The 22,166-nt window shown below is 51.6% G+C and overlaps 6 protein-coding genes across 6 annotated transcripts; 2 read left to right on the plus strand and 4 right to left on the minus strand.

The window, feature by feature from the left end:
• Positions 1 to 135: 135 nt before the first annotated feature.
• Positions 136 to 3,330, plus strand: BROUX77_004761 (uncharacterized protein; the record flags this gene model as incomplete). Its single annotated transcript, XM_073749559.1, has 1 exon — positions 136 to 3,330. The coding sequence occupies one exon, from the start codon at positions 136 to 138 to the stop codon at positions 3,328 to 3,330; it is 3,195 nt and encodes a 1,064-aa protein (XP_073605218.1).
• Positions 3,331 to 3,631: 301 nt separating this feature from the next.
• On the minus strand, positions 3,632 to 5,656 carry BROUX77_004762 (uncharacterized protein; the record flags this gene model as incomplete). Its single annotated transcript, XM_073749560.1, has 2 exons — positions 3,632 to 5,461; positions 5,609 to 5,656. The coding sequence occupies 2 exons, from the start codon at positions 5,654 to 5,656 to the stop codon at positions 3,632 to 3,634; spliced, it is 1,878 nt and encodes a 625-aa protein (XP_073605219.1).
• Positions 5,657 to 6,894: 1,238 nt separating this feature from the next.
• Positions 6,895 to 7,917, minus strand: BROUX77_004763 (uncharacterized protein; the record flags this gene model as incomplete). Its single annotated transcript, XM_073749561.1, has 1 exon — positions 6,895 to 7,917. The coding sequence occupies one exon, from the start codon at positions 7,915 to 7,917 to the stop codon at positions 6,895 to 6,897; it is 1,023 nt and encodes a 340-aa protein (XP_073605220.1).
• Positions 7,918 to 7,973: 56 nt separating this feature from the next.
• On the minus strand, positions 7,974 to 9,704 carry BROUX77_004764 (uncharacterized protein; the record flags this gene model as incomplete). The annotated part of the gene is made up of 1 exon (XM_073749562.1): positions 7,974 to 9,704. The coding sequence occupies one exon, from the start codon at positions 9,702 to 9,704 to the stop codon at positions 7,974 to 7,976; it is 1,731 nt and encodes a 576-aa protein (XP_073605221.1).
• An 81-nt stretch (positions 9,705 to 9,785) lies between these two features.
• Positions 9,786 to 12,602, plus strand: BROUX77_004765 (uncharacterized protein; the record flags this gene model as incomplete). Its single annotated transcript, XM_073749563.1, has 1 exon — positions 9,786 to 12,602. One exon carries the CDS (start codon positions 9,786 to 9,788, stop codon positions 12,600 to 12,602), a length of 2,817 nt encoding a protein of 938 aa, XP_073605222.1.
• Positions 12,603 to 19,593: 6,991 nt separating this feature from the next.
• Positions 19,594 to 20,742, minus strand: BROUX77_004766 (uncharacterized protein; the record flags this gene model as incomplete). The annotated part of the gene is made up of 1 exon (XM_073749564.1): positions 19,594 to 20,742. The coding sequence occupies one exon, from the start codon at positions 20,740 to 20,742 to the stop codon at positions 19,594 to 19,596; it is 1,149 nt and encodes a 382-aa protein (XP_073605223.1).
• Between the last annotated feature and the right edge of the window lie 1,424 nt (positions 20,743 to 22,166).

The raw sequence follows: 22,166 nt of genomic DNA on the forward strand, positions 1-22,166 counted from the left end.
GAAGACATCCTGATCGGATACCCATGGCTCAAGAAACAAGGGGCAAGGATAGACTGTGAAGCCGACACAGTTAGATTTAAATCCGGCATTGTCGCTCGAGGAAAGGCGACGACAAACCATACCTTCCGCTCTACCATGGTACGAATAAACAGAGCGAGCACCTTCTTCCGCGCCGCCAAGAGAGATAAGCTGCGGGTTTTTGCAGCTTCAATCGAAGATATCAATAAAGCCTTGGCCCGTTTGGAGAAAGATAGAGTACCAGCCAACCCCAGAGAGTGGAAAAAGAAGATCCCAGCTTGGATCGAGCACGACAAGGTCAAGGTGTTTGATCCAGACGCACAATTTGCTAAAAAGATGCCTCCCCGCCGGCCTGGCCAGGATCATAGGATCGAGTTGACCGTGCCCGACGAAGAAGCTCCATGGGGCCCCCTTTATAGCATGACCAGAGAAGAACTCGTGGTTCTTCGCCAGACGCTTCTTTCATTGCTGGAAAAAGGCTACATTCGCCACAGCCAGTCCACTGCTGCTGCTCCCATCCTATTCGTGAAAAAGCCTGGTGGCGGCCTCCGCTTCTGTGTAGATTATCGTGCACTAAACGCGACTATGAAAAAGAATCGGTACCCACTCCCAAACATCAGCGAGACCCTAGCTAATGCTTCCAAAGCTAAGTGGTTTACGAAACTCGACGTTGTTTCCGCGTTTCATAACATCAGAATCGCCGAGGGAGATGAGTGGAAGACCGCTTTTCGAACGCGACAAGGCCTTTTTGAGTGGAACGTCATGCCTTTTGGTCTGGCCAACGCGCCTGCAGAGTTCCAAAGTTTTGTGAACAGTCTGCTACGCCCATACTTGGATGTGTGGTGCTCTGCCTACGTCGATGACATCTTGATTTATACCGACGGCACGTTAGAGGACCACTACGAGAAGGTCAACTTGGCTTTAGCAAAGGTTCTGGAGGGCCAACTGACAATCGACATTGATAAATGTGAGTTCGCGGTATCGAAAGTGAAGTACCTGGGATACATCCTTGAGCCCGGCAAGATTTCAACCGACCCAACCAAAGTCTCTGCAGTGTCGGACTGGCCAACGCCCAAGAAGGTCAGGGACGTTCGAGCCTTCCTCGGTCTATGCAATTTCTACCGCACCTTTGTCAGAAATTTCACTACTCTAGCGACTCCCTTGCTACAGTTGACAAAGAAAGACCAGGCCTTCCAGTGGGGCGAAAAGGAAGAAGAGTCCTTCCAGGCTCTAAAAGAAGCATTCACCTCGACCCCTGTCCTCTGCACGCACAATCCAGATCTGCCAACTGTTGTTGAGACAGACGCGTCTGGCTACTGTCTCGGTGCAGCGCTTCTACAGACGCAGCCCGATAGATCAACTAGGCCTTGTGCTTATTTCAGCCGCAAAATGACTGCCGCCGAATGCAACTACCCGATCCACGACAAAGAGCTGTTGGCTGTTGTCTGTGCCCTGAAGGAATGGCGTGGCGAACTCAAGGGCCTGAAGGAGACGTTTACCATCGTCTCAGATCATAAAAACTTGCTGCATTTTACCAAGTTGCAGCACTTGTCCGAACGCCAAGCTAGATGGTACCTGACCTTGAGCGAATACAACTGCACCATCGTCCACCGTCCTGGTAAACTCTCCCCTCTCCCAGATGCTCTCTCTCGCCGCGACACCCCAGACAACACGAATGACGCGCGCTACAACGACCGACTAGCCACTATCTTGCACCACGACGGTAACGGCCTGAAAGTTTTCTCGACACAAACCACCAACACGCCAGAAGCCCCTTCTACCCCCGAACTTCCGCCTGCCTTACGGGAACTCTGGTCTGATGCCTGTGCTGCCGATGATGAATACGCCATTATCCATAAAGCGTTGACAGATGGACTGTCACAGTGGCCCGAAACAATCAGACACAAGTTGAGAGTCAACATTTCCGACTGCTCTTTGGACGCCAAATCCGCTATTCGATTTCGGAATAAACTATGGGTACCTACTAACGAGCCATTGAGAACCGCCATCCTACAGAACATTCATGACTCGCCCATGATGCTGCACCCCGGAAAGAACGTCATGCAAGTCGAGCTGTCTAGAGAGTTTTTCTGGCCCCGCTACGTCGAAGATATCCGCCGTTTCTGCCGCAACTGTCAAATTTGTGGTAGTTCTAACATTCGTCGCGACAACAAGGACACCACCCTCAAAGCCTTGCCAATTCCCGACCAGCCTTGGGCCGAGATTGCCATCGACTTTATCGGACCTTTGGAACCAGCACAGAAAGGCGGCATCACCTACACCCACGTCCTAACTGTTATAGACCGTCTATCCAAGGGCGTCATCCTTATTCCCGCCGACGCCCTCGACATGGAATCTGTTGCAGATATGTTCTTCCACCACTTTTACCGACACCACGGCATGCCAAAATCTATTTTGTCTGACCGCGAATTTGTCAACGCAGCTTGGCGACACCTCTGCAAACGCCTAGAGATCGAAAGGCTAACCACAACAGCTTACCATCCGGCTACCAATGGAGCTGCAGAGAGGATGAACGCTGAGATCAAAGTCAAACTTGCCAAACTCAGCGCTGAAGGCCCCGCCTGGCTCAATCTACTGCCCATGGTCGAGTTCAGCATCAATGCCACCCCATCTTCTGCCACTAATGTTTCACCTTTCTTCTTGTCTCACGGCTACCACCCACGAGTCTTCGCCGCACCACCATTGCCTGTCGAACCCGACAATAACGGTCCACTCGGACAGGCTGAGAGGGTCATCCAACGCCTGAGAGACGCCCAGAAATGGGCCCACGCCAACCTTTCTCTGTCACGAGCGGAGATGGAGCAACGCGAGAATGAACACCGACGTCCTGCACCAGATTTTCCTACAGGCTCATACGTTTGGCTCACCCTACGCCCTGAACAACAAGGCTCAGGCCTCGGCAGGAAACTTAGAGCAAAATACCAATACTGCAAAGTGTTGGAACAAGTTACCCCTCACACTTATCGTCTTGAAGTACCGGGTACAACTGCTCACGACGTCTACCATGCCGATCGCCTTCGCTCAGCTGCCAACGACGCTTTCCCTTCCCAAAAGACTCACGACGATCGACCAGCACCTATGGAAGTCATCAATGGTGAAGAATACTGGGAGGTCGAAAAGATCCTAGGCGAACGCACTTCTAATGGTGTCAAGCAAGTCAAAGTCAAATGGAAAGGCTACGTCAGACCTGGCTGGGAACCAGTCGACCTTCTGGTCGATACCGACGCCTACAAACTATGGCTCAGCCAAAAAGGAACCAAAACGACGCGCAAAAGGAGGAAGAGAGGCTGATGTTGGGGTTGCACCCTTAAGGACCGACGGAAGCCCGACACCAACACTAACGGCGTATCCTCTAAGGACTAGTCCGGCGCTGGTACGGCAAAACTAATGCCAGACCAGAACCAAGACTAACGGCACTTCCTAGAGGAACTAGTTGTCGTCGCCGCCGATCGTCGGTTGCCTCCCTTTCCAACAGGATAAATAGTCGCATTGTTTCTACACCATTTAGAGAGTTTAGGTTTTGTTCTTCAATTCGAGATCTTTGTCCCTCTGTGTCCCTTTCTGTGAAGATCCAGCTTAGCGTAATCACACCTTAACAGTTATGCCCCAGGAGAGGCAGGTCTGAGTCATCGGGGGCAAGCTCGTCCTTGTCGGGTTGGGACGCAACACGGACGGGATGGTTGCGTTGGAGGCGGAGAGTGCGAGCGGCGTAGGCCATGCGTGCTTTGGCGAATCGAATAGAGGGGGGCGGGAGGCCGGCCTCGACTTCGACGGCGCGTGTTGGTGAACCGCGGAATGTACCTAGGATACGGGCGGCAGCTTGGCTTTGCAGTTTCTGGTATACCCTTTGCAGACTGAGCTGGGGTTTTGACGGGTCATACCAGAGAATTGATCCGTAATCGGCGATGGTACCCACACAGGAGATGTAGAGCTGACGGAGTGCCGCAATGGACAGTCCACGCGTGTTCGAAGCGAGCCGAAGCAAGCCGCGGAACGCGATCTCAGCCTTTTGGGTCCGTGCCTGGACGTGCTGTTTAAACGAAAGTCTGTTGTCGAAATGGAAACCTAGCCACTTGACCATCTTTTGGGGACGCACAGTGACATCACCTACTCGGACAGTTTGGGAGGCCCACTTTGCAGCATCGGTGTAGTGGATCAGTTCAGTTTTGCTCTCTTCAAACTCAATGCCGTAGTCGCGAGCCTTGGCCCGCGGCTCCGTCACGAGTTCTTCGAGAAGCGCCGCCGAACGCCTCGGGCTTTTGGACGCCACGGTTACGCTGAAGTCGTCTATATACGACAGCTGAAGTTGTGGTGTGTCGCCGGCCACCCGAGCCACTATATGCCGAGCATACAACAGGAAGAGTAGAGGACTGATGGGGGAACCTTGGGGGATGCCGATGTTAACCGGGGTCATCGGAAACGGCTGACCCTCGATGTGCAGGCCGACAGTACGGTCCTGGAGGAACGAAGCAACCCATTTTCGGAACACCAGGGGAAGACCGAGCTCACGTAAGCTGCGCATCAAGCAGGGCTTTGACACGTGGTCGAAAGCGCCCTTGACATCAAGGAAGAGAGTGCTTGGAACGAGCTTCATCTCCTTGACCTTCTGCAGGTGGCTGACGTATACGAGAGCGGCGTCCATGGCTGAACGCTGTTTGCGGCCTCCGAGTTGAGTGTCGTCTAGAAGCGAGCTGTCATGGCAATTAGCGAGGTACCCTAAGCGGGTCGCAAAGACTTTCTCGAGCACTTTGCCTAGACAGTTGAGCAGTGAGATGATGCGGTAGGACTTCACGACTGAATAATCAGCCTTTCCGTCTTTCGCGAGCACAATCCCAGTAGCTTGCTTCCAGAGTGTGGGGTGTATTCCGAGGCGAGACAGGGCTTTGTAGACGGAGAGAAAGGGCGCGGGATGGGCCTCAAAGGCGATCTGGATGATCTTGGCGTTCATGCCGTCGGGCCCGGGGGCCTTCTTGGCGTTGGCGGACATGATTGCCTCCTTGATCTCGTGGTCTGTAAGGTCAGGCCAGGGGTATATGCTTCGGTCGGTGTCGTTCGGGGGGGTGTCGTGGGGGGTGTCGTGATGGGGGTCGTGATGGGGGTCGTGTGTATCGGCAACGTCAGGTCGGGGGTCGACACCTGCGCTAGACGTAGCACCCAGTAGCGTCAGGAAAGCCTTTTCCTTCTCCTCGGGGGTATTGGCTAACCCGTCTGGCCCCTGGATGGGGGGGAAGTAACTCGCCGTAGCTGGCTTGGTGTATTTCCAGGCTGTGTAGACCTTTTCGTTGTCAGCGTCAGAAAGAAAGGTAGTCCAGTGAGTAGACTTAGCATCTTCGACAGCATGGGTGTACTTGTTGCGAATCGAATGAAACTCAACCAGCGACAGCCTGCCTCGTCTGTATCTTCTCTCTGCGCGCGATGCGGCCTGGCGTTGTGATTGTAGCTCGGGCGTTATTACGGATAGGGCCCAAGGAAACCATTAGGGTTCTAGAAAGCCAACGACTCAGGACAATGATAGGTTCCAGAGGTGGACAGTCAGGCCTTGTTACGGGTCGAGGCCCCGAAGATGGACCTGCTGACTAAGCCGGTCCAGTGTTTGTTCATCGCTGACTACAACCATCTGTTACGGGTTGGGAACCAATGGGTGCACCAGATAGAGCTAATCCAGTGCTCTCGAATGCAGGTCGTTTCACCGAATTTGGATAAGGTTTCGGATGAACTTCGGCAACTCTTCGGAGGCTTCGGAGAGCTCGGACCGGGTCGGACTTGAGGTCCGTGGGTAGGATTCGCCTAATCCGGCAGGATGCAGAAAGGTCCGAAGTGTTCCGAGGGAAACTGAGGGATTCCGACGGGATCGGAGTTAACCTCGAGTTATCGCCGAAAACTCGGACATAAGGAGCTCACGGAGGGATATTGAGCCGATCGGGAACTTGCATTTGTAAGCACAAAAATGTCTATATAGTAGACCCAAATCCGCTGTTTAGTTTAGTCTTTCTTCTTCCTTTTCTCCCTATCAAAAGATAATAAACAGCATTCTGGTCATAACTATAAGACTCTCTTATACTTAGTGAACCTTTCACAGGCCTGCGCGGATATACGGCCGGGAGGAGAGGATAGAACTCTCTAGGTCGTATGGTCGGTTTGAGGTAAAGAGGCACACTCAACTAATTGATCTTATAACACACGGAAGGGAATAAACAATCACAGGAACACTGAGGTAACGAAGACGACAGAAGGTACTGATGCAATGAAGGCTATCAAGAAACAAGTGATAATTAAAGATATAGTACTAAAGAAGAAGGTACTATCGAAGAAGTGATACTATAAACTAGTATACAAAGAAGAATGGCAAAAGGGGTGTATGTGATTGTTAAGCTTGGGGAGCAAGAGCTAACCTGATCACACAGGGCAGAAGGCAACGCTATTTAAGGCGTTGCAGATTCTGACAACAGAGATCTTCCCAAGCTAGAACCAAATCACAGATAACCGAAAGTGGGGACATACGTAACTCAACGTTACCAGACGCTACTATCAAACCGGATGTTAGTTCACGAGATAAACCAACACTGCAGCAGCAGACTGAAAATCCCTCAAGACACACAGGCAACGATATGTCGCGTTACAGCGATATCGGCCTAACAGGTGTGGACCCCACGCTCAAACGCTGTTGACACAAAAGGAACGAGAATAGCAGTCAACTCAGAATAAGCTGCATCAACTGCAGAGTACCGAGTTACCTAATAGCGATGATCTATAGTGTGCAAGCCGGCCACACCCGAGTAGATAAACCGGAGTGACACCTCAAGGTTACACAGACCACCAAGTGGTATAACCGTATCATCATACGTCCTTGGAACATTAGCGTGACAAAATGGAAGCGGGGTAAGGTGCCAGGCATAACCCTATGCAATGGCAATGGCAAGAATGGCTATTCATGACAGGCGTCCACCATGGCTTTGCGCGGGCACTGTGCCTCTTCACTGCCATGCACCTCTGACAAGCAGATTGCAGGGCCTCGGAAAGCAGTCGCGCCATTGCGTCACCGTCTGCAGAAATCTCTGCCAGGGACAGCTGAAGCTCAAGGTCGGCCTGGCCAGCCAGCCATTCCTTGCGAAACAGCGACCAGTCGGCCGTCTTGGTGTTGAACGCCGGGTTACGTGTTAGGGTTTTGGGTGTGGTGGTGCTGACGTAATCAAAACTGATGGCCCGGTGATCGGAGCCCGTCTCCTGAAGATACCTCCAGTTCGTAAACAGGCCCGGTCGAGACCGCAGGGAAAATGCGAGGTCGATCACCGAGGTCGTGCTGCTATTAACGTATGTGCCGCCGTTGCGTTCAACGTAGTCGTCGTCGACAATCAGGGTGGCATTCTGCGACATCAGCCAGTTAGCAAAAGAGTCAGCTCGTGGTTCGTGGGGATGCTCTCGCTGGGAATTCCACCAATAGTGATGGAGATTGAAGTCGCCGAGAAGCAAAGTACTGGTGTCAATATTGCGCGATAAAAGATTGGTGCGCTCAATGGTATAGGGCCGGGGTTGGGTCTCGGGGACAGGCTGCACAGTCAGCTGGCGTTCGTTGTAGACATTGAGAAGCGAAAACGGCTCCGACGCAAGGATGCGCAGGGTCTGAATATCACTCTCAGCATCGCCAAACTCGAACAGCACAGAAAACGGCAGGCCTTGGCGGACGTAGGTCAAGACCCGCGGGCGCAAAGGCATAGCCTCGAGATTCCTAACATTAAACGGCACAACCAGGGTGAAGCCCGGCTGCGTCAATGTTCTATACCCAGCTTTGAGTTTTATGGTGTAAGGCTCCTGGATGCAGACAATGTCCGCCTTTCCGGTTGCAGCAGCCTCAAGTATTGTCTCATGAACAGCCTTCATTTTGTGCACGTTGTGCTGAAGGATGCGTAGACGTTGTCCGGCCGTAGGGCCCTCTTTCATAGGCGAGGGGGGCCGTCTGTCGTAGATTTGCGGTCAACGTAGGGCACTGCTGGGACAATAGCGCCGCCGACGTTGACGTTTTTGCCGACACACTTGTCGTAGTCAGCCTGGGTCAGGGCCTCGACGACCACCGAGCCAGCCTGCTTACCCTTGGCAGGGACCACAAGCCAGCGCAGCGAGTCGGAGATCTTGACGCCGTTGAAGTCCGCCATGTCCTTGGGCAGCTCCTTGAGACTGTCGAAACCGTCTTCAATCGGCACACCGTGGATGACAAAGCAGAGCTTTGACGACTTGTGGGTTCTGGAGCCGGGAGATGTGGCGCGCGTGAACTCGCAGGCGCCAAAGCAGGACAGCTCCTTGACCACGCGCTGCAGATTGGAGGTCATCAATCTGACGGCCTCACTGTCCACAGCGTGCAGCAAGATGTTGCCCGCCTTGGTGCGCTGGACCGCAGACACTGCAGTCTTGCCAAGAAGGCGGTTCACCGCGTCGCGCACGCGTCGCTGGGGCAGCGCGCTGGCTCTCGACTCGGGTGTGGTGACAATAACGACGGCCGTTTTCTCGCGAGGGGCAGTCGTGGTGGTCGTGGTGGTGGTCGTGTTGGGGGCGGGGGTCGTGGTTTTGTCGGCAGCCTTCTTCTGGGCGCGCTTGGCGACTACGGTCCACGTGTCGGGGGACTCAGTGGGCGCGTCGGCATCAGCCATAGCTGTGTCCGGGGCGGGAGGCGCGGCGGCGTCATCGGTGGTAGTAGTGGCGGTCGAGGTGGTGGTCGAGGTAGTGGTGTCGGGTGTGCTGGACTGGTCGCCAGCGGTGTCGATGACCATAGCATCAGCCTGGTCAGTGGCGGCGGTTGCGGCGGTTACGGCGGTCGCAGCATTTTTTTTGGCCTTTTTGCCGCGGCGTCTGCGCTTATTGGCCTTAGGCGCAGGGGTGGCGTTTTTTTTGCTGGCACGGGGCTCACTGTCCAGGACAGAAGGCGCGGCTGGCACCTCAGGTGTCTGCGTCGCAGCCTCGCTGTACGCAGCCACGGCTGCAGCCTCGTGTGCTGGCTTGGGGCGGGCAGCCTTCGAGACTTCCATCTCAACCAGCGTCTTGTGGTCGTGGCGCGACATTACGACGAGCCCGCACTCGTTGCCAAACTGGCGCAGGATGCGCATCAGCTGGGCCTCGGAGGCTGAGTCCTTGAGGCGTTCTAGAACAAGGAAGACCTCGTTCATGATGGCGGCGTTCTGCTCGTCGCGCCGGCGCTTGCGCTCCAACATGAGAGCAATCTCTCGGGCGCGCTTCGCCGGAATCGTCTGGTCGTTGTTGTTGTTGTTGGTGTTGTTGGTGTTGTTGGTGTCGTTCTCATCGCGCTGAGCCTGGCTGAACACGAACGGGCTCCCATCCAGTGCCTTAGGCGTCGGCGTTGTCGCGTCCGAGTCGCGCGAGTCGGGTGTCGAGGGAATCTCAACAACCGGCGCATCTTCAACACCTGCATCGACTTTCATCGATGAGGTGACGGGCGCATGCTGCGACGGTGAACGCAGCAGCTCGTCGTCGTCGGAACGCGGTTCCTGGCTCGCCATCTGGGCGAAACTCAGCCCCAGGCGCGTCGTGCGGCGCGTTTCATCGCGCGCGGTCGGTTTCTTGTCTATTTTGTTCGATGCACTGCTCGAACTAGTCTTGGAATCAATTGAGCTGTTGCTCAGAGTCGTTTTGGTGAGTTTTTCTGTCGATTTGGCCATTTTTGCAAAAGTTTTTCCCACGATGAGTTGATAGTACTGCGCCAAACGTTATTGAACCTACTGAACAAGAAGTTCATTCGAATGAGTAGTTCCACTGCTGCTGCCCCCATCCTGTTCGTCAAGAAACCTGGCGGTGGACTTAGATTCTGCGTGGACTACCGTCTGTTGAACAAGCTGATGAAGAAGGATAGATACCCGTTACCCAACTTCAAGGAAACACTACGCCAAATCAGCCGTTCAAAGTGGTTCACTAAGCTTGACGTCGTTGCAGCGTTCCATAATATCCGTATCGAGCCAGGCCACGAATGGAAGACCGCTTTCCGTACGCGCCTGGGCTCCTTTGAATGGAACGTGATGCCGTTTGGTTTGTCCAATGCTCCTGCCCAATTCCAACGCTTCCTGAATTCCGTATTGCAAGAGTACCTCGACCTGTTTTGTTCTGCTTACGTTGATGACATCCTAGTGTACACCGATGGCTCCCTCGACGAGCACAAGGAACAAGTTAACCACGTCCTAGCCAAGCTCGTGAAGGCCGGACTGACGGTTGACATCGACAAGTGCGAGTTCGGTGTACAAGAAGTCAAGTACCTGGGCTACATCATCAAGCCTGGAAAAGCAACAATGGATCCTGCCAAGGTGCAAGCAGTGAAAGACTGGCCCGTACCCAGTTCCAAGAAAGAGCTCCGTGGCTTCCTAGGATTTGCCAATTTTTACCGCCCGTTCATCAAGAACTTTGCCGAAGTAGCCGTCCCTCTCACTTCACTGACTGGTCACCTAGTTCCCTTCGTCTGGTCTCCAGAATGCCAAGCTGCCTTCTCGTCACTCAAAGATCTCTTCTGTGCTTCGCCCGTCTTGCGCCTCTTCGACCACTCTCTGCCAACAACTGTCGAAGCTGACTCTTCAGGCTACAGCACTGGAGCTGTCCTATTGCAGCAGCATCCAGATGGCCTGTTTCCATGTGCCTACATCAGCCAGAAGCTGTCTCCTGCCGAGTCCAACTATGAGATCCATGACAAAGAAATGTTGGCAATTGTCCGAGCCTTGAAAGAGTGGAGAGGAGAGTTACGTGGCGCCCAGGGACCCATCCGAGTGTTAACAGACCACAAGAACTTGTTGCATTTTACCTCTGCGCAACAGTTAACAGAGAGGCAAGCTCGTTGGGCTAACCTGCTAAGCGAGTTTGACCTAACACTGGAACACCGTCCCGGGAAACTGTCCCCACTGCCCGATGCTCTCTCCCGTCTTCACATGCCTTCAGGTCCCGATGATCCCCGCCTACAAGCTCGCAACCAACAGCTCCTCCAGTGTTTGCCCGACGGTGTCCTGAAAGTCAGATCTGCTCGCGTTACACTGCCATCCCCGTTCCGTAAGGAAGCCCTCAGTACACTGTGGGAACAAGCATTGTCAGCCGACTCTGACTATGCGGCAGCATGCGCAGTGGTTGCCTCTCAGGCGCCCAAATGGCCAGACAGCTTGAAGACTAATTGGCGAGTGTCACTGTCCGAATGCTCATTGGACTCCGAAGGTCGACTGCGATACAGATCAAGATTGTGGGTACCCCAGTGGGAACCTCTGAGGACGGCCTTACTACAAGAGATTCACGATTCCGTGACACTAGTCCACCCCGGTCAAAGAATCATGTGTCAGGAAGTTTCCAAGACTTACTTCTGGCCGCACTACACAGCGGATGTCAAACGGTTCTGCCGCAACTGCGAAATCTGCGGTAGCACGAACGTCATGCGCCAGCTCAAGCAAGGTCTCCTGAAGCCCCTTCCGGTACCTGACCGCATCTGGCGTGACATTGGCATAGATCTGATTGGCCCTCTCCCGCCGTGCAAGAAGGAAGGAAAAGTCTACAAGCACGTCATGACTGTGGTGGACCATCTGTCCAAGGGTGTCATCCTTATAGCCTGCCGCAGCCTGGATATCGAGTATCTTGCCAGCCGTTTCTTGGAAGTCTACTACCCTCGTCATGGTCTTCCTAACAGCATTGCTTCTGACCGCCAATTTGCCAACATGCTCTGGAAACGACTCTGTACCACCCTGAAGATCGATCGTCGTCTGTCCACCGCTTACCACCCACAGACCAACGGGGCCACTGAGAGGACAAATGCTGAGGTGAAGACAAAGATGGCCAAACTCCTACACGACCGCTCAGACTGGCTAGACTGCCTGCCAATTGTGGAGTTTGCCCTGAACGCAGCCCCCGCGGCTTCAACAGAGACGTCCCCGTTCACGTTGTCCCACGGCTATAGTCCTGACTTGGTTGAGCTGCAGCCCGACGCCATTGCCCCTCTAGCAGCCCCCGTTGCAGCCAACACGAGTCCCATAGCCCAAGCAACAAGAATCCTGAAGAGCTTGGCAGACCACACGGATTGGGCCAAAGCCTCTCTCAGCGCCGCCAAGTCTGCTATGGAGGAACAGTCGAACAGACACAGACAACCACATCGACGTTTCCAGCCCGGCGACTGGGTTTGGTTGGCAAAAAGCTCCCATACCGTGCAGCAAGAAGGCCCAGGCAAGCGACTCCGGCCAAGATACCAGAAGCTCCAGGTCTTAGAGGCTGTAGGCTCCCACAGCTACCGTCTTGACCTGAAGGGTGCCAGAGGACACGACGTGTTTCATGCCGACAGATTGAAATACCACCCGAACGACCCTTGGCCCTCACAAGACCCGCACGTATCGAGCCCCGGACCAGTCGAGATCGATGGCTTTGAGGAATACGAAGTCGAGAAGATCCTGGAACACCGGCCAGCCACGAGAGACGAACCAGCCCAGTACTTGGTGAAATGGGTTGGTTGGCGAGATCCCACTTGGGAACCTACAGAGGCGCTGGAAGAAACGGCTGCTTTGGAAGAATTCTTGCGAGCGCAGGAGACTGCCGACGTTGAGGTGTGAGTGCCGTGGCGAGAGGACTGCTTGAGTCCGAAGTTTGATTGAAGGAGCTGCGAGTTCCACGGTTGTTGCACACGGTCTATTTCCCTTTCCTTTGACATTTTTTTTTTTCTCCACTGTCTGTTCCACTCCTTGTTCGTTCTGTTGTCGTTTACCGATGATTAGTTGCTTGTTGTTTGCTATTCCCTTTTGTTGTTCTCAGTTGGTGTCCACCTTCCTGTTGTTTTCTTTTCTTGTGTTACACGGCCATGGGAGGATGGGAAGAAAGAGAAGGAGGCTGATGTTAGGGTCTGGGAGACCCGGGTCAAGGCTTTGCCTGATTGTCCGAGTTGAAGCCGGTGTGGCTTGAGCAACGGTGGTTCGAGTGTCGGTGGTCCGAGTCCGCAAAGGCCCGACTACTGACGGTCCGAATACAAGTGGCCCAACCGGCCTTGATCCGAACGCCCGATGACTCACCACGTTTGGGTCAATCAGGTAGGCCTCAGTTGTTCTACCCAGGCAGTATAAAGAGCTACTGCTCTCTCCTAGTTTTAGTTAGTTCTTTCTTCTTCTCTCCATCGCAATATATCTGTTTCTGCCCTTCTACGTCCTTTTATATTACGGATAGGGCCCAAGGAAACCATTAGGGTTCTAGAAAGCCAACGACTCAGGACAATGATAGGTTCCAGAGGTGGACAGTCAGGCCTGCGCGGATATACGGCCGGGAGGAGAGGATAGAACTCTCTAGGTCGTATGGTCGGTTTGAGGTAAAGAGGCACACTCAACTAATTGATCTTATAACACACGGAAGGGAATAAACAATCACAGGAACACTGAGGTAACGAAGACGACAGAAGGTACTGATGCAATGAAGGCTATCAAGAAACAAGTGATAATTAAAGATATAGTACTAAAGAAGAAGGTACTATCGAAGAAGTGATACTATAAACTAGTATACAAAGAAGAATGGCAAAAGGGGTGTATGTGATTGTTAAGCTTGGGGAGCAAGAGTTAACCTGATCACACAGGGCAGAAGGCAACGCTATTTAAGGCGTTGCAGATTCTGACAACAGAGATCTTCCCAAGCTAGAACCAAATCACAGATAACCGAAAGTGGGGACATACGTAACTCAACGTTACCAGACGCTACTATCAAACCGGATGTTAGTTCACGAGATAAACCAACACGGCAGCAGCAGAACTGAAAATCCCTCAAGACACCCAGGCAACGATATGTCGCGTTACAGCGATATCGGCCTAACAGGTGTGGGCCCCACGCTCAAACGCTGTTGACACAAAAGGAACGAGAATAGCAGTCAACTCAGAATAAGCTGCATCAACTGCAGAGTACCGAGTTACCTAATAGCGATGATCTATAGTGTGCAAGCCGGCCACACCCGAGTAGATAAACCGGAGTGACACCTCAAGGTTACACAGACCACCAAGTGGTATAACCGTATCATCATACGTCCTTGGAACATTAGCGTGACACAACGGAAGCGGGGTAAGGTGCCAGGCATAACCCTATGCAATGGCAATGGCAAGAATGGCTATTCATGACAGTATGCTCCTTTTAAATGACTGATTTCCACAGCAGTACTAAGATCGCCACATCCTAGACTAGAATCAAGTCGGAGAATTCGCAAAAGGAAGCCGGGCATCTAGGGACACGGAAGTCCACCGGGCTTTGCAGAATCGGAACAGAAGGAATAAGCCAACCATACGGGTCTAGACACAGCATGACTCCGCAGGCAAGAATTGTAGATCTCGATGCACCAACAACATCGTGACGTATAGGGGATCAACGGAATCCCTAGCATGAAAGCTTGTACATCTGATCAACATAAAACAAGGCCTTGAAGTGCAACGACAACTTCGTAAGGGCCTCGTGTCCACAGACAAGAGGAAGGTAAAAAAGAATGGGAATAACGAAAGGCAACCTCATCAACCGAGGGGCAGCACCAAGGATCTTAAGTGGGAATAAGTTGAGAACGCAGCTCAGTACCCGCAAAGGCAAAGGTTTTTCAACCTTGTTGTCCTCCCTAGTTATGGCATTGGTCATAGAAGTAAGAGCCAGGCCTGTAGGTTATAACAAACAACAATCGCTCAGTTCCATAGCCCATAAATCTGTTGCCTGCAAGATGCAGAAGGTCCCCTGAGAACTACCAAGTTCTGGTAACAAGTGTACACCAGAGTGGCTACTCAGTTGGCACAATCATCAATCGCCGCGACATAATCGCCTCCACAATAGCTAAGAACCCCCTGGGACATGGTTCGATGGATGTAAACGAACACGATTCCGGTTGTGGGAGAATAGACTAACATGTGTAATGGGGACTCATCATCGATCGGGTAATTGGTATATGACAACAGACAGCATGGAAACAAAGACGTGCAGGATCCGTAAAGAGTATTGGTGAAAGGGGAAAACAAGAAATTGGTAAAGTCAGCTTGTCAAACTTGGCAGTATTTCAGCACAAGATACAAGACTGGCCTGCACCACCATAGGCAGGACTTCGAAGAGGGACATCGTGTTTCTTTTAACGAGAAGAAAAACAACAAGATATTGTCCAAAAGAGAGAGGCAGAGAGTAGGCCCAAGTGAAGACACAAAGAGGTCGCAGAAAGGAGACATAGAGTAGTCGCAAGTAGACGTAACAGAGTCGAAGAAAGTAACAGGCAAGAGAGCTGTCCAAAGTAGAGGACACAGAACATGTCACAAGAAGTAGACGTATAGTGGTCGTAAGTAGACACAACAACAGCCGAAAGAAAATAGTCCGAACAGTGGCCTAACGCATTAGACACAACTGTGGCACGAAGACTAGACATAACTGTCAAGAAGTGGGACAGAAGCGAGCTGTTAACAAAGCGAGTAGACAGCAACTGTCAATACCCAGACAGACACGGGCTGTCAGCAAAGCGAGTAGATATAAACTATCAATACCCGGACAGACACGAGCTGTCGGCAATTATAACCCAGCAGGGGTCAAACGCAAGCACCATAGTGGTCAAAGAAGAGACACAAAAAAAGCAGTCGCCGATGGACACACGGTGTCACAAGGAAGAGGCATTAAGAGGTGTCAACCCAAAGAACAGACACGAGCTGTTCGTAGAACCAACGAGCTCAGCAAAGAACAGACACTAGCTGCTGATATCATATAAATAGACCCAACAGGAGTCAAAACAATTAGGCAAGACAAAGGCCAAGAAATACAGACACAGAGGTCTAAAAACAGACATAAACTGTCCAAGAAATCCCACAAGAACTCAATAACATGCTTTGGCACAATGGCAGGTGTGTGAGTAAACTCAACAACAACACTTTATACACTCAGGTACCATGTTGTAACTCAAAGTAATCTGGGAGTTGGCAACATCATTGCTGCAAGCCAAAAGGTGCATAGCTGGTAGACATGGCTTTCTGGAAACCCCCGTTCAGATGTGGCAAGTTGTAACGACTGGTTGATGCGGGACCAAATGAACAGCTTATAAAATAAGGTAGTTGACCGCCCGTAAATCAACAGAAGATCGTACACTGCCTGGTTCCCGAGGACAAAGAATCGGAGAAGCCAACACTGAAGAAGTAGGGGCAATGAAGCCACGTGTGAGCATGCCATCCAGGTTTTGCTTGACAAGTTGCAAATTTAGATGTGCATCATCAGACGGAAGAGTATTGATATGTTCGGCAGTCGAGACAAGATTAACAGCATGACCTGCGTCTTGACAAGAGGTGGTTGAAGGTACACCATCCCGCAAGAACACCGGACGCAAATCATAATAACTGTCCGAACTGCATTCGGGATATCGCTTGTGCACTTGTTCTAGCCGTAGGTCATCCTGATCAACAGGATCGAGAACCTGCTCAGCGGTAGTGCGGTGAGCCCGCCGGTTCTCATTGCTTGCAGTGGAACGCAAAGCTTGAGACGACATTAGCCTAGAGGAACAAAGTGCTTCAACGAAATTAAAGGAGCTGGGACAGAGACAGTGCCATCAACTGACTGTCCACAGAAGAAGAGAAGTAGATTGAGAAATGGAATCAACTAAGAACCAGAAAGAGCCGAGTTATGACTAGCGGACGAAGAAGGTTGTGTAACAACAGCAGCGCTAGTATGATCATAGGAAGACGGGATATCGGCCGTAGTCGAGAGCCGGAACGAAAAGAAGAATAAGGTGTGCTAAAGAATAACAAAGAGTTGGAAGAATGTGTGAGTCTTTAAATGAAGCTTAACAAAATATTACGGATAGGGCCCAAGGAAACCATTAGGGTTCTAGAAAGCCAACGACTCAGGACAATGATAGGTTCCAGAGGTGGACAGTCAGGCCTGCGCGGATATACGGCCGGGAGGAGAGGATAGAACTCTCTAGGTCGTATGGTCGGTTTGAGGTAAAGAGGCACACTCAACTAATTGATCTTATAACACACGGAAGGGAATAAACAATCACAGGAACACTGAGGTAACGAAGACGACAGAAGGTACTGATGCAATGAAGGCTATCAAGAAACAAGTGATAATTAAAGATATAGTACTAAAGAAGAAGGTACTATCGAAGAAGTGATACTATAAACTAGTATACAAAGAAGAATGGCAAAAGGGGTGTATGTGATTGTTAAGCTTGGGGAGCAAGAGTTAACCTGATCACACAGGGCAGAAGGCAACGCTATTTAAGGCGTTGCAGATTCTGACAACAGAGATCTTCCCAAGCTAGAACCAAATCACAGATAACCGAAAGTGGGGACATACGTAACTCAACGTTACCAGACGCTACTATCAAACCGGATGTTAGTTCACGAGATAAACCAACACGGCAGCAGCAGAACTGAAAATCCCTCAAGACACCCAGGCAACGATATGTCGCGTTACAGCGATATCGGCCTAACAGGTGTGGGCCCCACGCTCAAACGCTGTTGACACAAAAGGAACGAGAATAGCAGTCAACTCAGAATAAGCTGCATCAACTGCAGAGTACCGAGTTACCTAATAGCGATGATCTATAGTGTGCAAGCCGGCCACACCCGAGTAGATAAACCGGAGTGACACCTCAAGGTTACACAGACCACCAAGTGGTATAACCGTATCATCATACGTCCTTGGAACATTAGCGTGACACAACGGAAGCGGGGTAAGGTGCCAGGCATAACCCTATGCAATGGCAATGGCAAGAATGGCTATTCATGACATTTTACGACTTGGCCCCTTACATTCCCTCCCCGCCAAGTTGCCACCCCAGGTCGCCCCCATGCCCCAGCAGACCGAAGTCAACCCGCAGCCTGATGTCACCACGTTCCAGTTGTTACAGTCAGTCCATCAGCTGTTATCGAGCCAACAATGTTCCCCCTCTCCCGCACACAATATCTCATGGCCCCAGTGGGATGGTCAGCCCTCTTCGTTCAAGCGTTTCTTCAATCAACTGAAGCTTAGAGCCCGGATCAGCCATCGCCACCGCCTCACTCCCAGCGAAATATGTTTCGAAATCTTTATGAGTATTCCCCAAAGCCAGCAGCCACGTTTGGATCTTTGGCTCGATCAAGGGGAAGCTCACGACTGGGACTGGGAGAAGCTTTTAGAACACATCAACGACCAGTTCACCGACAAGCAAGCTGTGATGAAGGCAGGTCAGAAGTTGATGACCATGAGAATGGGAGAAGCGCAGACTTTCAACGCGTTTCTGCAAGACTACGAATATTCGCTGGGCGCCTGTGGAGGTTGGCATTGGCCCGACAGATGCAAGATCCTATTCATAGATGCGGCCCTCAACGACACATTACAGTACCACCTCACTCCGAAGAAGTTACCCGACGACGATTACAACAAGTGGGTGACGAAAGTACGGACTATAGCTGGAAGAGTCGAGTGCTTGCCGCAATACGAAGCAAGATATAGAGAAGGATCTAGCAGCACGTGGTATGTGCAACAGCCAGTCGACCAAGAGGAGTTCCCGATCCCTGAAGCCGCGGAAGAATCGACAGACGAAGAAGACACCGAAGACGGACCCGAAGTACAGGTCCGGAAAGTACAGTTTAAAAAGAAGTCAGAAGTAGCAGCGTTGATCTCCCAGTTGGAGACCGTTGCTAAGATTATAGAGACGAAGAGTCAGGTGAAGTTTGCCGAGCCCCCGAAGCCACGAGCGCCATGGAGAGCGCAATCTGATATTGAGAAAGCACGACTACGACAAGCCTGTTTCCGTTGTTTAGAGCAGGGCCATCGTTCGTTTAGGTGCCCGAAGTTTCGCCCAGCAGAATCGCCCGCAGAAGTACATGCAACGACAACACCGGAGAACCACGGTACGGACAAGAAGGGTACCAGGAGAGAGTCCGCCACGAAGGACCGGCATGAACCTATTTCGCCACGGAAGACAAAGATTACGGATGCCCCCAAACAAGCGATTTCCCAGATGCATTCGTCCCCGTTCCTGATCGAAGCCTTCATTGATAACTCCTTCTACTGTGACGCCTTATTCGATAGCGGGTGCCTAGTGACGTCAGCCTTCAACGAATCGTTGGTGAAAAAGAAAGGCTTGCAACGAATGCCGATAACGAAGCGTGAGCTACGGTTAGCCGAAAATGACGACAAGAAGAGATGGATTTCGGAAATTGCCTTTTGCGAGCTCGACATCGACGGACGCAAAGAAACAGTCTATGGTGTAACGATCTATGGATCGAGGTAGGCTCAGGCTCCGCCCTCACCGCCGTTTACACCGCCGTCCACACCGCCTTGCATACCGCCGTTACTCACCGCCTGCCAAACCCGTGTGCACACCGCCGTTGTCAAGGGTACGCGTCATGCCTCTACCGCGTGTATATAGATAGTGTTGTTTCCGCCCGTTTTCTTTTTTTTTTTTTTTTTTTTTATTCATTACTCGCATGGAACCTGATAGGGTTATGGCGAGGTGCAGTAAATCTACACATAGCAAGGTACAATAAAACAACATCCAAACTCCAGCAAAAATCAACGACAAAGGAAATACGTCGTGGTCGACACAGTAATTTGTCCAAAGACACAAGCACCAACTCCTCCTCACTCCTCAACTTCCTCCACTCTCCTCCCACCACTACTTTCTCTTCTCCCCACACCTTCTACCCAGGCCTTCGTGCAAAAACCCGTCTTGCGAACAAACTTCAGCAGCACCTCGGTTCCGTTATTCGTATTGAAAAGCGTCGGAAGATCTAGCGACTTAGGACTCAATGCCATGGCCATCTCTTGACGCTCTGCAGAAAATGCGGCGCAGTGCAGCAGCACATGCTCAACGCTCTCGCTTTCATGTTCTTGACAGCGGCGGCACCGGTCCGAGTCCGTCTTCTTGATGAGCAGCAGGTAGGGCAACAAGTTGCCTTTACCCACCTTCATCTGGAAGTACGCCGAGGTGAGCCATCTTGGTCCGGAAACCTTGGGCGCCTTAGCACGGAGAACTGGATCACCACCGATGGTACGCAGGTAGTGCGAGCCGTGGGAGGGACCAGCGGCGGTGTCTCGCTCAAAAGCCCAGAGAGTCTCCCACTTGTCCATGGTAAACCTCCTAACCCTAGCGAAGACACTGCCCAGTGAGCTGAACTTGCGTTCATCATCACTCTCGAGAGCCTGGCGTGCAACCGCGTCTGCAATCTCGTTCCCCGCTATGCCCATGTGCCCGGGACACCACATCACCGTGACTGGCGACGTGAATGTACCGAGGACGCGGCGGGCCTGCCACGCGAAGTGGCCGTGCTTGCGGAGCCGCGCAATGGCAGCTTGGCTGTCGACAAACACATAGCAGGGGCGAGCTTGCTTTGTTATTTTTTCTGTTTTGGCGAGGAGCGTGAGTGCCTCCACTATGGCGGCGCTCTCGCAGTCTGCAACCTCCACATCTTGCAGTCGATGACTGACTTTCGTTTTGACTTCACCGGTTTTGGTATCGACCACGCACGCTGCAAGTGAGCACCTGGAGCCTTCTTTGGAGCCGTCCGTATACACGGTGACGGCATCGTTCGGAAGTCTTGACAAGAACTGGGCATGCCTGACGGCAGCGTCCTCCTTGGGTCCAGGGTCGACGACGATGGAGATGCGGTCGGTCAGTGGCGGCTGCCAGGGACTATCCCACTCCTGTCGGCGACGTTCTCGTCTCCACATGCCTGCCACCAATGGCTTCAACTCGCGCATGATGCAGCCGAGTCGAGTCTTGACACTCATGTTATGCCCCAGGAGAGGCAGGTCTGAGTCATCGGGGGCAAGCTCGTCCTTGTCGGGTTGGGACGCACAGTGACATCACTGTCATGAATAGCTATCCTGACACTGCTCATGCTAAGGGTTATGCATGAGACCTACCCCACTCTTCTTTTCCACAACGCCGAAGGTCGGCGACCTATGAAGATGCGCTTATGGCACAGGTTGGTCTGTGTAGATCGTGAGTTGATCAACGGATATGAGGTTATCGTGGGATGTGCTGAGCACGGGTGCTCTGATAGACGTTGTTCTGCTGCTGCGGAGTTTTCTTGTTGCAATTGCCATTGCGTGCTTAGGTGGGGGTTGTTATCTGGTTCGATTGTTACGAACCTGTTACGTCTTGTTTACACGAGACTTATCTTTTGTTCGTAGTTAGATGTTGATTTTTTTTTTTTTTTTTTATTCATTACTCGCATGGAACCTGACAGGGTTATGGCGAGGTGTATATTAATACTATACACGAATCAAGGTTTAACGGAATCTCAAACAAGCTAGCTACTACACATAATATACTCCAATCCCCTGGCAGGGAGGCAGTTACATCTAAGATCCCACAAATATAATCCCCAAGTTATGACAGAAAGGAAATACATGAATAGCTTTTGGTATGAATTTCCAACGAGCAGCACTAACCCCAAGTGCCCCAGTTAAGGTTGACTGCTCGTAGAAAATTGGCGTCACTGGTAGGAATCGAACCTACGACTTCTCGGTAGCTAACCGAAAAGCCTTGCCAGGTGCTATACCACTGCACCACAGCGACTAGATGTTGATTGTTTCTAGCTTGGGAAGACAGAGTTTTGTCAGGAGCGCCGACAACATAAATATCGTCGTCTCCTGCCCTGAGTTGATCAGGTTTACTCTTGTTCTCCAAGCTTAACAATCACATGCACGTCGCTGTGGTGCAGTGGTATAGCACCTGGCAAGGCTTTTCGGTTGGCTACCGAGAAGTCGTAGGTTCGATTCCTACCAGTGACGCCAATTTTCTACGAGCAGTCAACCTTAACTGGGGCACTTGGGGTTAGTGCTGCTCGTTGGAAATTCATACCAAAAGCTATTCATGTATTTCCTTTCTGTCATAACTTGGGGATTATATTTGTGGGATCTTAGATGTAACTGCCTCCCTGCCAGGGGATTGGAGTATATTATGTGTAGTAGCTAGCTTGTTTGAGATTCCGTTAAACCTTGATTCGTGTATAGTATTAATATACACCTCGCCATAACCCTGTCAGGTTCCATGCGAGTAATGAATAAAAAAAAAAAAAAAAAATCACATGCACTTGCTTACCTTCTTCTTCTTCTTTATACCATTCTGTTCTTGCTTTCTTTGCAGTTCAACCTTTCTTCTTCTTTGAAGTGTGTGATTGTCCCTCCTCCTTCCTCTTTGTGCCGCT

This window comes from Berkeleyomyces rouxiae (assembly GCF_048999995.1).
Source record: "Berkeleyomyces rouxiae strain 22BRR77 chromosome Unknown BrBRR77_ptg000004l, whole genome shotgun sequence".
NCBI lineage: Eukaryota > Fungi > Ascomycota > Sordariomycetes > Microascales > Ceratocystidaceae > Berkeleyomyces > Berkeleyomyces rouxiae.